This window comes from Ammospiza caudacuta, chromosome 3 (genome assembly GCF_027887145.1).
Source record: "Ammospiza caudacuta isolate bAmmCau1 chromosome 3, bAmmCau1.pri, whole genome shotgun sequence".
Lineage (NCBI taxonomy): Eukaryota > Metazoa > Chordata > Aves > Passeriformes > Passerellidae > Ammospiza > Ammospiza caudacuta.
The window spans coordinates 116101904-116118886 of NC_080595.1; the positions used below are offsets into that span (position 1 = coordinate 116101904).

The following is a 16983-nucleotide window of genomic DNA, read 5'->3' on the forward strand; positions in this document are numbered from 1 at the left end:
TGCTTCCTATCAGCTTTGCAGCTGCCAGGGAAGTGTCTGAAATGACAACCACGGAAGGATGGGTGGAGTTGGTGCTTTTCCAGGTAAGGGAAGAGATAAAGCCCCCCAAAACTGATCAAAAGACCCCAAGTTGAGGAAATGCTTAGTTTACAGCAGGACCTAATGGTTAAAACTTCCAAGTGTGGGAGTGGAGAGGCTCAAATGTGTTGCAGGTAACAACTGACAGTGCTGCTGCAGCTGAGTCACTCTCAGGTGAGGTCACTCAGGTATGGAGACACACATCACCCTCTCTTGAGGATAACTGCCTTTGAAATTAATGGGAGGTAAGAATACACAGATGGATATTCACCGAAGAACAGCAGACACGCTGCAATCCCTCACTTGATTTTTTGTTTGCATCCCTGGGTTCCCACTTCCACGCCTGTGGGAGCCTCACCTGCAAGTGAAATACCCTGGCACTCTTGTGGGGCTCCAACTCCTCTGCTGGAGATCAACGAGGTCACAGAAGGGTTTGGGTTGGAAGGACCTTGAAAATCCTCTATAATTCCCTCCTCCTTCCATGGGCAGGGACCCCTTCCACTACCCCAGGCTGCTCCAAGCCCTGTCCAGCCTGGCCTTGGACACTTCCAGGAATGGGAGATTCATCTTCCCCAAAACTCAGGCTGCAGTCCAGCTTAACGCAATTTAATCACAGAGCAAAGGGAATGATCCCATGCTCTCCTTCATTCCCTTTCTGCAGGAATGCTTTGTGCCCAGCTGCCTCCCTGGTCCAGCTCCCCACACGTGCCAAGAGCAGCGGTTGTGCAGCCAAGGGAGGCGGGATGACACGGCTGAAAAGGCAGCTGGGCCCAGCTCCTTCCCAAAGATCCTCTCCCAAGGGATGCTGAAAGCAAAGCCAGAGCCACAGGCTGGGCCACCAGCCCAGAGAGGGATGGAAAAGCAGAACTGTCCAGCTCCCACCCCTGTGGATGAACAGAAGCTTGTGCTGTCCCCAGGGATGGAGCTCCCTGCCAAATTCTCTGGTGTCTCAAAATACACGAGGTGAAAGCTGCTCCTTTGGCTCTGATAAGATGCCTGTAATTTCAGCTCCATATCTGGTTTCCCTGCCATGAGTTCCTCTGCTTTCCACTGACAAGGTACAGAAAACACTCCAATGCAGTTACCTATTTATCTCTCATTAGTACATTTATCACCCCAGTATCACCCAGCAGCCAGAGGTCACTGTTCCAGCCTTTGTGGCTTGTAGCACAACTATTATTCAGGCTGTCAAATCAATGGAAATATTTCTGAAGTTAGTCTGTCATCTGTGCCTGAGATCTTATCTCAGCGTGGCGTGAGACAGACTGTCAGAGGAGTGACATTCAGAGCATAATCTCATCAGAAAGTGTAATGACTGGTTTATTTCCCAGTAAATACTGGCCAAGAATATCACTAATGCCACTCTCAGTGAGGTCAGCAGATGACACCACCAGTTTTATCTCCTGATATTTCTACTGATTCCTTAGTAACGACATGGGTGTCAACTAAACCCATGATATAAAGTCATTTTTATTTCTGACAGAAAAATTAAAGCTCAAAGATATCCCCTCCACAGATAAACTCTGATGGAGCTGAGAACTTCCCCCAGGACTGCAAAACACAACCAGGCAAGGATGGGAAGTGCAGCTCTCTGGTTGAACTTCAGTTGAGGCATCAGCTCAACCAGACCTAAGCAGCAAAACAAATCTAAGGAAAAAATCCACTGACAAACACGATGGCTGCAGCTCTCTGCTATTTTTTCCACAGCAGCATCATCTAGCCAATGGATTCCACAGGTCCACGGATTTAAAGGAATGGAGAACCCACTGCAGGATTGTACCCTGACCTCTTTTATAGCATTGACAAGAGGTCTCTCAGCAATTCTGGAAGCCCAGAATTAAGCCCAGATCTTCTGTCCAACCTGCACACATATCCAGTCCCAACATAAAAAATTGGGGATTCATCCAATGTATAATCTACCATAACTTTATATCACCTTTGGAAACAAACTGTAAAAATCCTCATTTTTAAAAATCTCTCTCATTCCCCACCTGATCTTTCAGGCCCAAGGTATGGCCACACTCTGTCCAGGGACAGCACAGCTTTTAAGCCTCTCACTCTAAGAAATGTTTCATTCTTGGATTTCTTTTCATTGCAAGTGCAAATCTAGAGGAGAGATCTCACCAGCACTAGATCACTAAGAGCACCAGACAGAGAGAAACTGAAATTATTTCACACCTCAGGACGTGCCTGCATACATAAATTCCAGAGCCATGTCAGCACACATTAAAAACCTCTCTCACACAACAGAGCTGACTCTCAATTCTGGCTTTACAAGTCGCTGTCTAAACTCCAAGAGAGGCATTTCACTGATGTTTCTTAGCAGGAATCTCCTCTGCCACATAGATTAAAATGCCAAAAATACACCTTGCATGGGAGTGGGTAAAGCTGGATGACCTTCAAAGCTGATAGAACAACGAGGTTTTCATTCTTTCAACATCACTTTCTCAGAATTTTGACAGTGGTCTCAAGGACCACAATCCTATCAAGCTATTCATATTATCCTAAAATTTGTTTAGAAACAGAATTAATTGATAATAGCTCTGAAAGCCTTGTACTTGCAAAAGATAATCTGTGCCTCCTAATCTCTAGCACCCTACTGTCGAGATAATTAACAATTAAAAAAAAGAATAGTTAAGACATCCGAGGTGGCGATTTACTCTTCCTTCTAATTGGATTTGGTGATAAGAGCATTTCTGAAATTACACAACAGGCCTCTCCTGAATGGCAATATTTGGAGTTTGCAGCAATTTGAAACACACAGGTACTTTTTGCTTAAGGCACCTTGAAGACACTGACAGCTGAGATTTTGAATATCCTTAAATTTATCCTTAAACTTACTGGCACCATCAGACTCTCAAAGCCAACACAGGTCACTAAATTGTTCATAAAATAAAAGGGCATTTTTTGAAGCCAGCAAGTAACCAAAACATCGAGGTAAGATAAAGTGAGAATTGTCCTGCTGGTTTGTGTGAGCAAACAGCATCTTCAAAGCTCTTCCTAACAAGGCATCTAAGCATGAATAACAGGATCTCTTGTTCTCTTTTATTTACCAGAAATATTTAAATGGAGACCTCCATGCTGCAGGGATATTTATGTGCATTAAATCCGCTGGACTTTGTGAGTGATAAACAAAACCTTTCTGCAAACAACTGTGAAACAAACATCCAATCTTCATTTTTTAACGTGCTACAGGGCAAGAGTTATTTATTTCAGTTGTATTTTGGATTATCTGGTCCTCACAAGCAAAGGGTCAAGCCCATGGGTGGAACATCTCCAAGGAGGGATGAGCTCCTGCAGGAATCATTCCTGGCCCACCCACTGGGAAGGGCTGTCCTGCTGCTGCTGACCCACAATTCCAACCAGACAAACTCTAGTCAGCACTGAGGGTTTTACACACACCACTCACAGGACAACAAGGATTCCAAGGCTTTATATGGCAACATAAATAAATAGCAAAACTTGAGTTTTTACATTACTCAGAACATCTTTGTTTGCTCTCTGGAACAAAATATTCCACTCAGCAGAGCCAGAGCTCACTTTTCAGCTCATCTGGTTGGGTATTCCTAGAACAGCCTATCCCTGCCTCAAAACTCTGTTTTAGTGGGATGCTCAGCCCTGGATGTGTCGCAGACATCTTTTATGAAAAATCCTTTCCTTAGGATTTTTTCTCCTGAGAAGCTGAGAGGCCTCAGGAACAAAACACAAACATTGATTGTCTGCTGCTGTGGAATGCAACAGGTGCATCTGTGATGGGTCTCATGTGGTTGTTTCTAATTAATGGCCAATCACAGCCCAGCTGTCTCAGACTCTCAGTCAGACACGAGCTTTTGTTATCATTTTTCTTCTTCTTCTTGCTTGCTAGCCTTCTGATGAAATATTTTCTCCTATTATTTAGTATAGTTTTAATATAATATATATCATAAAATAATAAATCAGCCTTCTAAACATGAAGTCAACATTCTCATTTCTTCTCTCCTCCTGGGACCCCCTGTGAACACCACCAACCACACTGGATGTGTGTAAACAATGTCAGTGTGAGCACCAAGGTCCCTCAGGTTCTCCTCACTTTAGCCTCAGTAAGGTTTTAGCTCTTCTGGATGGGAATCTTGGAGTCTCCCTTTGTCCCAAGCCTCCAGGAGAGGAAAAATACTAATAATGGAATTTGGGGTTAATCTTAGTATAAACTGACAGCTCCCAACATCACCACCAGCATTTTCCCTCAAAAATCCACAAGTTTTTATTCTCAGTTTCAGACCACACTTGGTTCAGCTCAGCAGAGCCTCCAGCTGCTGCTGCCTTTTCAGAAAATGAACATTTATTCAGCTAAATGAAAGGATCCTACAGGACTCCACAGACAAGACCAATTCCACCTGAAGTTATCCTACACCTGGATATCCAGCACCTAAAGTCAAAATAAAATCTGACTTTGGCTTCTATACATATAATTTTCCTCACACCCAGTATCTCCAAGATCTGGGCCAAAACTGTTATCCCATTAAGTGTTGTACAACCAGGCAGCAGAAAATATATTTAATTTTTAAATATCAATCTATTCTGTACCTTGCATCTAAATACAACACAAGAGATGGACAGAAGCAAAGGAAAATGAGAAATAATGAATGAACCCAGTAATGCCAGTGGATTAAACTACTACAGTGCCAAGACAAACTTCAGGAGGTTCTTCGTAGACAACACAGCAAAAAGGAGATTTAAGGGACATTTTAAGCCATCAGGAAACTCTGGGGTCTTTAAAGAATATTTCTCAAACCTGGCAGCAGCAACATCATTCTTTATTTGCTAAAGATTGTTCACTGACCATTCACCATCCAGACAGAAAGAGCTGCGTTTATTATCGAACATTTTTTACTATTTTCTTTTTTTTTTTGCCTACAGGATAGTGAATAATTATCTTGTAAATAATAAGCACTAAAGACTCAAAAGATTATTTCATTTACCAACATCCATCATGTTTCATATTTCAAGAGCACTTTTTATACCCAGATCACCATATCCTTTAAAAGTATTCTGAAATTGTCTTTTTTCACCTTACTCTTTAATATTATGACAAGAATTTACAGGTAGAAGAGAAGCAAAGTTAAAAGACACAGAGCCAAGAAACCAGATTAAATCAATCCACAGCTCTTCACTCCAAGATTTGTGCTCCTTGCCCTGGGCCAAGGCTTTTGCCATGTGCTTCCTCTTAAATGTCACTGTCACCCTCACTCAGATCAGCAGAATTTCCTGGGGACAATCCTTTAAACAGTGCTGGTAGTAAAGCTCCAAAGACAACTGAGGAATTGTTGACTAGAAACTAATTATTTTTAGCATTTTTGGACTTTTAGTAAAGTATTTGATAAAGTGACAAATGGGAAATTATTCATGATTTTGGAAAAGACAAAGATTATAATTACTATAAGAATTCTTATTTCATATTTTTATAATATCTCATTATAATTATGAAATAGGGTAGAAAGGAAATATCTAACTAGGAAGAGGCTGAAAAAATAAATTAATGGTATTGAAACCAACAATCAGGGATACTCCTCAAGTATCATCTTTGGAGCATCTCAAAACCAAAACCAATTAATGATCCTGACAGGAAGTCTGCACATGGTGATGAATCTGCTGAGACCCAAGACTGAAGCCACATCAAAGCACCATAAAAAGTAATAGAGAATCCTAAGGGCAAGAACCAAACAGAAATTTAACAGTGCAGCAGCCAAGGTCACCCACTTTGGGAACAACAACTTCACAGGCACAAAAAGATCATCAGCTGGGAAGACCAGCTCTTGTGAAGTCACTGTGACCAAAAGATACAATGCAACAAAAGCACCAAAAAGGCCAAGCCTGACACAGATGGGGATGCTGCTATTCCCTATCCAGGGAGAAAAGCATTATAAAAGACACTTCTATGTGGCTGACAGAGTTCCTCACACACAGCAAAGCATTCAAAATGAATTAAAACTTATGTGTGTTTCAAAGGAAAATCAAACAAATAAGAAAGCTGGGTTATCCTGGATCAAAAAAAAAAAAAAAAAAAAAAAAAAAAAACCACCCAAAAGAATAAAAAAATAATCCAGGATGTGGTAATGACTTTTGTGGCTAAAGCCCATATGGTTCTCTGATAGAACATTTTTTCAGGTGCTCCATTTAAACATTTTCAAAGTGCTCCACAGTCTGACCAAGAGCCCATAAATACATGATGCAACAGCTTAAAGAGTCTGACTTTGGAATTTTCCTCCCTCACTTCTGCTGGTAATGACTCAATGACTCTCTTTATTACTGGTGTAAAGACCTCCCATCTGTTAGTCCATGGCAGGGAATTTCCTCTGGCTGAGTGAGGTAGGGCTGGACTCTGCTCAGAGCTGAGCTGCAGTGAGAGTCAGCAGGAAGGCTCTGCACAGCTCTGGAAAGCAGGAATGGGAAAATCCTATTGTCTGGGATTAAATTTAAATTAAATTAAAATTATAAACCCAGTCTGGGCTGGGTGGTGCTCCTGGATCTTCCCTGTTGACAGGAGGAGCAGCAAAGCCCTGGCTGCAGCAAAGCAGAGTGACAAGGTGCCAGCCTGGTCCTGAATTCCTTCTGAACACTCCCCAGACCAGTCAGGAAGTGAATTCTGTCATTCACTTTTGAGTTTTTGTGGTTGAGATGACCCCCAAGGTATTAGAAAGTGGGTTTTTTTCAGCTTTGGGACTGAAGAAAGATTTGTTGGTTTTGCTTTTCAGGGTTGTTTATTTTTTCTTATTTATTACAATCTTTCTTTGACTTGTTGAGATTTGTTTAGCAGGTTGGGTGTGGCACAGCCACTGCCCTTGGGGTGGTGTTAACTTTTTATACTATGAATTATGTGCACTTTATTTATAATAATTTTCCAATACTTATTACTTATGTTAGACAGTTTGTCTTTACTTTCAGCTAATTAAAAAGTGTCACCATATTAGTAGAAGACGGAGGACAAGAAGAAGGAGAAGAAGAACAGGACACGCCCACATTCTTTTATTTTGTTTTCTGAACTTCCATTCGAAAACTTTAAAATTTTGCTTTTTCACTTTGTGACCAATTAACTATTACTTTACTGAAATTTTTGTGGCTTGTAAATTTTCGCACAAAGTTGGTAAATTTTCTATGGACCAAAATCAAAGGCACAGGTGCTTTTGACTTTGTGCTAAGGTCTTTGAGTTCTTTGCTAGGGATTCAAATCACTCAGGGTAGTTAGAGGAATGTCCTGGGTCCTGACAATTCACTTCAGGGGGTTTGTTCCAGGGGTAATATTACACTGCTGGGAGGGAAACTCTTCCCTCAGCTTGGAGCTGTTCTGGACAGCCCAAACATTATGAACAACCACATAAAATACAGCCTGAACTTGCCAGGGGCCACTTCACACAGTTTGTGTGACAAGTTTGTCATGGCTTTCCCTGCCTCCTGAATCCACGTTAGAATATCTGAGAAAAGAACAATTTAGCTGACTAATACAAGCTTTTTGTTCCCAATTCCTTCTGTGTCCTTTAAACAGGATAATCACAGGAAAAACAACACCATGAAGGACTGCAGCAAATCAAGAAAGCTCCAAGAGACAGAAATCACAGCACCAAACCTCTGTTTTTACACTGTCCTTACAGCAGGCAGCATCTAGAGGTCTCAACATGATTGTAAAGAGCAAGAGGTTCTGTGTATGAGGCCAGCACAAGCCCTTGACTCACACAAGTTGTGCCCTAGAACAACTGGCATTAACAGTTACAGTAAATAAAGTTCTGCAAGGAGAATTATTTATACTGGATACAAATAAAGCTGGTATTTTTGAAATTCACAGCAATTAACACTCCCACGACTGAACTTCATTTGTTATCTTGGCATTAAGCAAAGCTCCGCATGTGGAAAAGAACAAATTCTAACTCTTCACGTACATGACCAGGTCTAAATCAGTGGTAGTTTTTCAGGAAAGAATATTCCAAGATGAGACACTCTTAATCAATACACAAAAATGATCAACAAAAAAAAAAAAAACAGATGCTAGGCTGGAGGTCAGAGAACAACAGGACTTGGATTCAGCTGGAATATTTACCCTGGAAATATGGAAATCAGCTCTGCTTGGGTCCCCACTCACCTGCCCCAGGTCATTAGAAATTGAATGTAAGAATAGAAAAGGTCCAGAGAAGAGTGACAATTAATATTATTAGAGGCAAGGGAAGCCTTGGTGTCTGGGAAGAGATAAGAGAGTGACTGTTAAGTTCAGAGAGGAGATAAACAAGCAGCACATTGATAGCAGAACATACAGAGAATGATCCTGGATAAATGCAATGTTCTGCCTTATTCTTTCTCATGATACTCATGCCAAAGGGACCTTTGACTTTTTAAACGCATTTTAGCATTTAAAATGAAACTAGGTATAATTAGTTCTCCAGAAGTACCCTGAAGACCTTAGCAGGATTTAGAAGGAATTACATATTTATGTGAATAATAAGAACGCCCAGAGCTGCAATAACAGGATTAAAAATACAGGATAGGAGATAAGAGCTTTTGTCCACAGCCACATGGCTGCTGGCCAGGTGTGAGCCAGGCACAGGATGGAGAGCAGAGGTAGAAAAAATGATAAACACCACAACCATCATCAGCTGGGATGAGATCCTGCTTGTCACCCTCATGAGCAGGGGGACAGAACACTGAGGATCTCAACTGCAGCAGAGTATCTGGACTAGAGGAGAATTCTCATTTCTAAAATGTGGGTTTGCAGCACCAGCCAGAGCTGTTACAGACCAGACTGACAAAGTTGCATTTTCTAAATGTTGATTTCAGTTATTTTGACCTTGGCAGACACAAGGATTTTATCTGAGGTCTGCTGCAAGGAGCTGCCCCTCCCACAGATCATCTTTTATTATTTTTAAAAAAAGAGAGAGAGAACACAGGGATACAAAAAGCACCTGAGCTCTCTAGAAAGCAAAATAACTCATTAGGTGCTGGATCCTTGAAGAAACCAGATCCTGGTGCGGCTTTGGACAGACATCCTTACATTCTATTTTACTGCCTGCAATCTGTCAAACAACTGGGATTTGCTTACAGCTGATTAGAATAGGAAGCTTGTATATTATGCATGTCTGAGAGGGAACAGAGCTTGATCTAATGCAAAATAAGGCAGATCCTGTGTGCCAAGCAGAAAATGGCTGCTCTTGCATTTTATGAAGACACAGAGCAATGACCCTGAGCCAAACCACTTGAACCTTCATACAGCCACATGATCCTCAATGGTGAAGTGAACTTTGCTGGGTGCCTTTGCAAAGTGCCTTCTCTCAGATCTCGAAGCATTTCAGGAGCACAAACAGCAAAGATCGTAAAAAAAAAACCCATTCCCTGCATCTCAAAGGATTTAATGAAGTTGAATCTCCCCCTGGAAGTTGCTGACTAACAAACACCTTATGACAGGATTGAAAGAGCTGGAAAAAAATATAAAGAAATCACCTGATGTTTCTCTCCGCATTAAGATCAAGTATCTCAGAGCCATCCTGACAGATTTCAGCTGATTTGCTGCTGAGAAATGTTCTGTAGCTGCTGTAGATAACCTGCTCAGTGCTGTGCCATTCCTGAAGCCAGGAAGTTTTTCCTAATGCCAATAGTCCTCGGTAACGCAAGAATTAGAGGCTTTTGGCACTTTTCCCTTGGCTTGACTCATCTCCTAAGCTGGTAGTGGATATTTTACAGCTCAGAACAACCAGTCACCAAAAGGTTCAAGGACACCTGAGGGTCACAGGGACAGCAGAGATAATTCCCAGCACTCCTGACCTCCCAGCAAACCCAGGAAAGACGAGCAGCATTCCCGAGCCAACCCGTGGCCATGGTTATATTGATGAGAAGCTGCTGTTCTGTTTCTAACAATGTAGCAGCCTAATGGAAGGGGCCAAAGGACATTACTTCCTGCTCTGCTGTCAGCTTGGAAAGGGAGAAACGCAATGAATCCCAAACTTAAATCTCCTCCAAAGCCTTGCACAGGAAACTTAGATCCCCTATGGGGCTGGTATTAAGGTTCTGCTGGAAGACATAACTAAGAGTAATGGGATGAAATTAACTAAGAAAATTTCCTAACTGAATTTCAGGAGCTAATAGAGCTCTCGTGGTCCCCAGGGAAGCTGTGGAAGCCCCGGCGCTCAGGAGAGCTGCAGTAAAAGCGCTTTCACAGTCGGAAGGATTTCTAATAAGGCACGTCAGGCCTCATCTCACTGGGGGCCAGGACCATGCCCAGGGCACTGCCTCAGGATCAGGGTGGGATGTGCCTCTTCCAGGGGGGGAAATGAGGCTGAATCTCCCAGCACGGTGATGGGAATGCAGCAGTGACTGGTCTCGGCATGGGGATGGCCTTCCTCAGCTTTGGAAGGGAAACAAAACCACAAATGGTTAAATCAGACAAAGATGGGCAGTGGTGCCCCAGTAATCACAGAATTACAGAATGGTTTGACTTGGAAAGGGACCTGAAATACCATCTTGTTACAATTCTGACACCTTCCACTATCCCAGGTTGCTCCAAGCCCTGTCCAGCCCTGTCCACTCCATCCTGCCTCAGGATCAGGGTGGGATGTGCCTCTTCCAGGAGGGAAATGAGGCTGGATCTCCCAGCACGGTGATGGGAATGCAGCAGTGACTGGTCTTGGCACGGAGATGACCTTCCTCAGCTTTGGAAGGGAAACAAAACTACAAATGGTTAAATCAGAAAGAATTGGGCAGTGATTTCTAATAGGGCACGTCAGACCTCATCTCACTTTGGGCCAGGACCATGCCCAGGGCACTGCCTCAGGATCAGGGTGGGATGTGCCTCTTCCAGGGGGGGAAATGAGGCTGAATCTCCCAGCACGGTGATGGGAATGCAGCAGTGACTGGTCTCGGCATGGAGATGACCTTCCTCAGCTTTGGAAGGGAAATAAAACCACAAATGGTTAAATCAGACAGAGTTGGGCAGTGATGCCACAGTAATCATGGAGTTACAGAATGGTTTGACTTGGAAAGGGACCTGAAATTTCATCTTGTTACAATTCTGACACCTTCCACTACCCCAGGGTGCTCCAAGCCCTGTCTGGCCTGGCCTTGGACACTTTCCAGCTTCTCTGGGCAACCTCTGCCAGGGCCTCACCACTCTCACAGCCAAGAATTCCTTCCCAATATCCCATCCATCCCTGCAATCTGGCAGTGGGAGCCATTCCCTGTGTCCTGTCCCTCCATGCCTTGTCCCCAGTGCCTCTCCAGCTCCCCTGGAGTCTCTTTAGGTGTTCCAAGCTTTGCCTAGATTCTCCTCCAGGCTGGAAAGCCCTAATTCTCTCAGAGGAAAGGTGCTCCATCCCTCTAATCCTTATGGATTTCCTGTACCTTGGAAAAATCAAAGGACCCCTCTTCCACTACAACCATGCCTGTAAAGCAACCAGGAACTCACCCAACACAAACCAAACAAAATCAGAACAAAACCAAGCAGATCAAACAACTCCAAACTGATGGAATCACCATCTTTTTGTTAAACTTGCCCTTCCTGATGCTCCCAGTTGTGCATTCCTGTCCTTTGCCCCAGCACAACAAGCCAAAACAATTCAGGAAAACGCAGGGGGAAATAAAAAGGATTTATTTTTCCTGAAGCAGGCTGAATTGGCTGCTATTTCCATCAGACAAGAAACATCTCTGGCACAGGCCAGGGTGGCAGGAGCAGGGAAACTGAGGAGGAGGAATTGAGAAGGGTGGTGAGGCAGGGTAACACCTAAGGATGAGCTGGTGACAAAATGTTAATTCAGCTCAGCTGCAGCACGAAACTGTACCCCCCTATCTTGGGAAATCTACACCCATTTCTCTTCTGAATAAAGCCAAGTGAAAACACCTGACTCTGTTTTGCCATCTATGAAATGGGGATGATGGGGATCTATAACAACTCAGTCTTATTTAATCTAAATGCACCTTTACAAATGAAGCTTCAGAAGCTACAGACAAGTGTTAAAATAAAAAATAAATATAAAATAAAAATCCAGAGCCATAAAATCAAACCAAATAACCCTCAACCAGAAAGCAAAGTCCCTGCTCCCTAGACAAACTGAAATGCGTTCAACTGATGAATTATTCATTTTTGTTTAGGGCAGAATTTACAGTTATTTTAATTTAATCTTTTGATAAAGCATATACTTAAAAAAACCCACGAAACTCCCCCCCCCCTCAGTCTTTAACAGCCCTCATGAAAAGTGCCTTAAAATGGGTATAAAATCACTGATTCTGCTGCCAATCTTAGTTATTTTTTTGCCTGAAAAAGAAGATAAACCTCTACTCCAACATATGATTAGAAGCATAAATCACTGGGGGAAAAAAAATAATAATAAAAAAATAGACTGACACGACAACACAGCTTCATTAAAAAAAGAGAAAGCCCTAAGGGAAATTTTCAATTTCATACTTCTAATGAGAAGGGTTGAAAAGAAGAAGCAAAGCAGAGAAAATAAAAAAAAAACAAACAACACAACATTATCTGTGGGACAAGACGTAACAAAAAAAGAACACAAAAGTGAACCAGAAAGAGGCTTTCAAGTTTAACCTCAGGTTTGCACAGAAAGGACTCCTGCAGTCTTAGCTGTGCTCCCAAAGGAGGGCAAAGCCACACAACAACCTCGACACACTCAAAACTCAGCATATTCCACGAGCAGGAGGCTCCAGAAGAGAACAGGTCAAGGTTGGCATCAGTAGCACTGCAGTTGTCTGAACCACACCTAGTCTGCAGTTAAATATAGAACTTTACTTTCTGGAACCACTGCTCCTCTTAACCTTCAGAACATAAATATTCAGGGAGATATCTACAGAAAAATAAAAAGTAAAGGGATAAAGAGACCCGAATCTATTGTCCAAAAAAATCTCAGAGCAGGGATTAATAAACTACCCTGGGAGGATTCCAAAAAAGCAGTAAAGGCTGGAGAATTGAATTAGAGAAACCACAAGCAGCATCCTGGAAGTCCAGTATAAACCAATTAGTTCATTTAATACACATACCCTGTACTCAGACCCTCAGGTACATCAGACATTTCAGGATATGGCCCTAACTCTAATCTTCATTCTATCAGGTTGGCACCAATATAATAATTAATTGAACTGGAATTTTTTTTTGTTGAGTTAAATATTTTTTTAAAAAAGAGAAACTGCCCCTTCAACCCTGACCCTTCTCATCAGTTCATGGATCAAATCCTGACTGGTGCTTGGTCCTAAGAAAGAAATCCCTCAAAATTTTGCAATCACTTTCAGATTCTTCCCTTGAAGTGCTCTCAGCTGGTTTGACACATGAATTCTTAGCAACTATGATTTTTACCTACTGAATCCAAGACAAAAGCAAAAGCAGGGGGCACAATTAAGTGATGGAGCAGGTCAACACTCCCATCCTCAGCCAAAAAATATTTATACAGCATCACAGAAGCATTTCAGAGGGAAGGAGTTTTTTTGCAGAGATTCCATTCAGGTCTGGATTCCACCCTCATCTTCAGGCATTAAACTAAGCCACCAAAGTTAGTTCTAATTGCAGGAGGCAGCCAGGGAGGACAGAGAGCACAGAGCCCTCCTCTGAGTGCATTAGTGGGATGGAATTGTCTCCTGGAGCTCTGTTTCTCCTTCCTGGACAGGTATCAGCCCAAATGAACGAGCACTTTCCTGAGGCTCCCAGAGCAGCAGCTCCAAACCAGGTGCCCAAATCCTTGTGTGCACCAACATCAGAGCCAGAAGCTGCAGGACACACAAACTCACTGCACTGAAAGTTGAATTTCATTAGGGAAAACAGTCCATTAAACTGAGATGCCTCCACTTAGAGTCAAAACTTAATCCTGCAGAGGAAAATGCAAATTACCAGACAAATGGCACCTGCCCACAGGCAATGCCAAACACCATTTCAGTGGCCAAATGCTCATTCCTGATCCTGGGGCACCAGGGAAATCTGATCTGCTCGGGCCAGAGGGGTCTGGTTACCTTCATCCTGCTGCTGTTATGAGCCATATCATGGCCAAGCCTGGAAAACTCCAGTGCCCTGTAAGTGAAATTAGTGATTTTCTTTTCCAAGGGCTCCCAAAAGAGCGTTTTTCTCCCACTCTTTCAAAATTTGTCACATAAAACAGCTCATCCTTACAGCTCAACGAGGCCCATTAAAGCACAACAGTTAAACAACCATATCCCCATTGCTTTATGGTGTAGCTTTACTGCCACACAACACTTTTACTGTGTTCTTGCCTCGAGTAAAACTCCTCAGCTTTGCTTCCCAGTACCCGACACAAGGCTGTGAAACCCAGCACCCACAGTGACCTGCTTGGCAAATTAGTATTGAAAGCCAGGATTAAGGCAATGTGGCAGCAGCAGAATAAGGAGAAAACCCTGGCAGCAAAGACCCTACAGAGAACAAGACATAGAGAAAAACACCAAGAAGAATTTCATTTAAAAATTTGATTGAGTGATTATGTATCTGCATTCATAACTGGATGATTTGCAGTGTCAAGACCAACTTGATTCTTTCAATAGCCAAACCCAAATCTCACACATTTCTAACAGATGCACTAAAACACCAGAGTTTTAATTTCTAGAGTGTCCCAGCAGAGCCTGGCTTGAGGAGAGAGGTGGATGAGGAAAGGGTGACTTGCTCAGCTCTCTATCAACAGTTTCTCCAGCAAAGGAGTCTGAGGCATAATCAGGGTTCAAACAGCAAATAAAAACAGTTACTGCACTTTGGACCAGACAGAAACCTTCAATAAAACCAGCCATGCCCAAAACCAGCCATGCCCAAAGAGCTCCAATTCCACTCCCAATGAGCATTTCACACACAGAGGGTTGATCAGGAGATGGTGCTGCCCTGAAAGCACACAGAGCTGTGGTGGTTCTGTCCTGCTGCACACACAATCAGGACAGTCAGACAAGCATTTCAAAGTGCTAAAGATCCTGTGCTGCCCCTTGCTCTGCCTCTGTGGAGGGGGACACTAGAAAAACACACTATCAGATCACAGGGCATTGCCTTAGCTGGGTCTAACAAAGCAGAACAGATTTTAAACATTTACATTATTTCCTTTGGGGAAACATCCAGGCAAAGCCAAAAATATCAATGCCAGATAAAATATCAGTGCCAGGGCAGAACAGGCAAACAAACATTTAAGTTACTGGTTCCAGACCAGCAAAGACACAGCAGTGTGTCCAGCCTGTATTCCTGAGGGAGCTCAGGAGTTCAGCCTCAGCTCAGGCAAATGATGCTTTGCTGCTCCTAATCAGTTCCCAAGACCCCAATGCAAGCAAGAGGAAAGGAAAGCATTTAAGAAATGGTGAAAACACATCCTACAAATCTGCTGGCTGAGATCTCACTGGGGTTGCAGACCCAGGAGGAGTGTAACATACACAGTCATCCAGCCCTTCCATGGAAAGGAGGCTCTCAGAGGGGAAAAACTCCTCCCAGCCTTTTAGCCCTGGACAGAAATAAACATTCAACCCTAAACTACACTCAAATTCCCCAGCCCTTCTCTACTGTACAGCATTATCCACAAAAGAGACATTCCTGTAAGGAGAGGGAAAGGCAAAGCATGCCCAGGCTCAGAGAGGAGAGCTGGGAGCTCTAATGGTCACCTGCCACTCTGCATATGGATTTGAAAGATTCACTTTGCTCTGTGCTGCTCCCAGCTCCTGTAAGAGGGTTCTAAGAGCCTTTTTGGACCAGGAATTTACTGCTTGTGAGGCAAAGTTCTGCATCCCAAACAATTACAGCCGCTTTAAACCACCACGAGGCATCAGGGACACAAGTCAGGAAAGTGGAAAGGAGAAATGCAGAATGGAAAGAGCTTGCAAGACCCTCCCAAGAGAGCCTGGATCAGTATAAGTGGAAAAGTTTCTACAAAAGCAAAGAGCTGAACACCAACAAGCTCAGACTGAGCTAAGGACATGATGTACACAAAAATAAAGAGCTCCTGTCCAGAGCAGTGTTACAATTTTTTAAACAACACAAGAGGCAAAACAGCTCCTCCCACTCCACCATCACAAATCCAATTCTTACAGGCTTGCAGGAGGCTACAACACATCCATGAAAACAACTGCTGGCATTCACCAGAGCAGGGAAAAGCCCTTCAGAACTTGGCTTTAGGAGTCCCATCTCCAAACCCCCTCAGAGAGCCAGCACATACCTCTCCATAACAGCCAGGCACTCCTTTCTCCACGTGAACCGACTGCCTCGCCGTAGTCTGAAGGTCCCAGAGGTAGCTGTGACTGGGGGAGGCGTCTGTCTCCATTCTGGCTCTTCTATTGGGATGGGAGCGGGTCTCATGCTTAGTGTAGCCCCTAAGGACAATAAACACTGTGTTTCCCAGAGGGTTAAAAGTCAGGCCCATCCTCTCACTCCTGCTCGTGAAAAAAAAAAAAAAGACAGGTGATGAAACCATTCAAAACCATTCAAACTGAAAAAAGATATAAGGTATTATCAAAGACACCCTAAAAATACACAAAGCCTGCTAGAATTCCTATTTCCCAACCTCCAATGCAGAAGGAAATCCAAGGAGCTGATGGGCACTTAGGAAAATCTGTCCTGTCTTCATCAAGAGGAAGAGGATCACACAGACAGGGTGAGCTGTGCCCCAGCTGGGATTCATTTAGGTTGTGCTGCCACCTGAGCTGTCACAAAGTAGGAAACAGCAGCTTCCTTCTATTGGAATGGGAGCGGGTCTCATGCTTAGAGTAGCCCCTAAGGACAATAAACACTGTGTTTCCCAGAGGGTTAAAAGTCAGGCCCATTCTCTCACTCCTGCTCATGAAAAAAAAAAAAGATAGGTGATGAAACCATTCAAATGGAAAAAAATGTAAAGTATTATCAAAGACACCCTAAAGATACACAAAGTATCTAGAATTCCTATTTCCCAACCTCCAAGGCAGAAGGAAATCCAAGGAGCTGATGGG

The 16983-nt window shown here is 43.1% G+C and overlaps 1 protein-coding gene across 6 annotated transcripts in view; it reads right to left on the bottom strand.

The window, feature by feature from the left end:
• HMBOX1 (homeobox containing 1) overlaps positions 1 to 16983 on the bottom strand; it is a 110341-nt gene that overhangs the window by 14618 nt on the left and 78740 nt on the right. For all 6 annotated transcript variants that reach the window (XM_058801719.1, XM_058801716.1, XM_058801718.1 and 3 more), the window contains exon 6: positions 16218 to 16371. In XM_058801719.1, coding sequence (XP_058657702.1) covers positions 16218 to 16371 — 154 coding nt within the window. The remainder of the gene's footprint in view (positions 1 to 16217; positions 16372 to 16983) is intronic.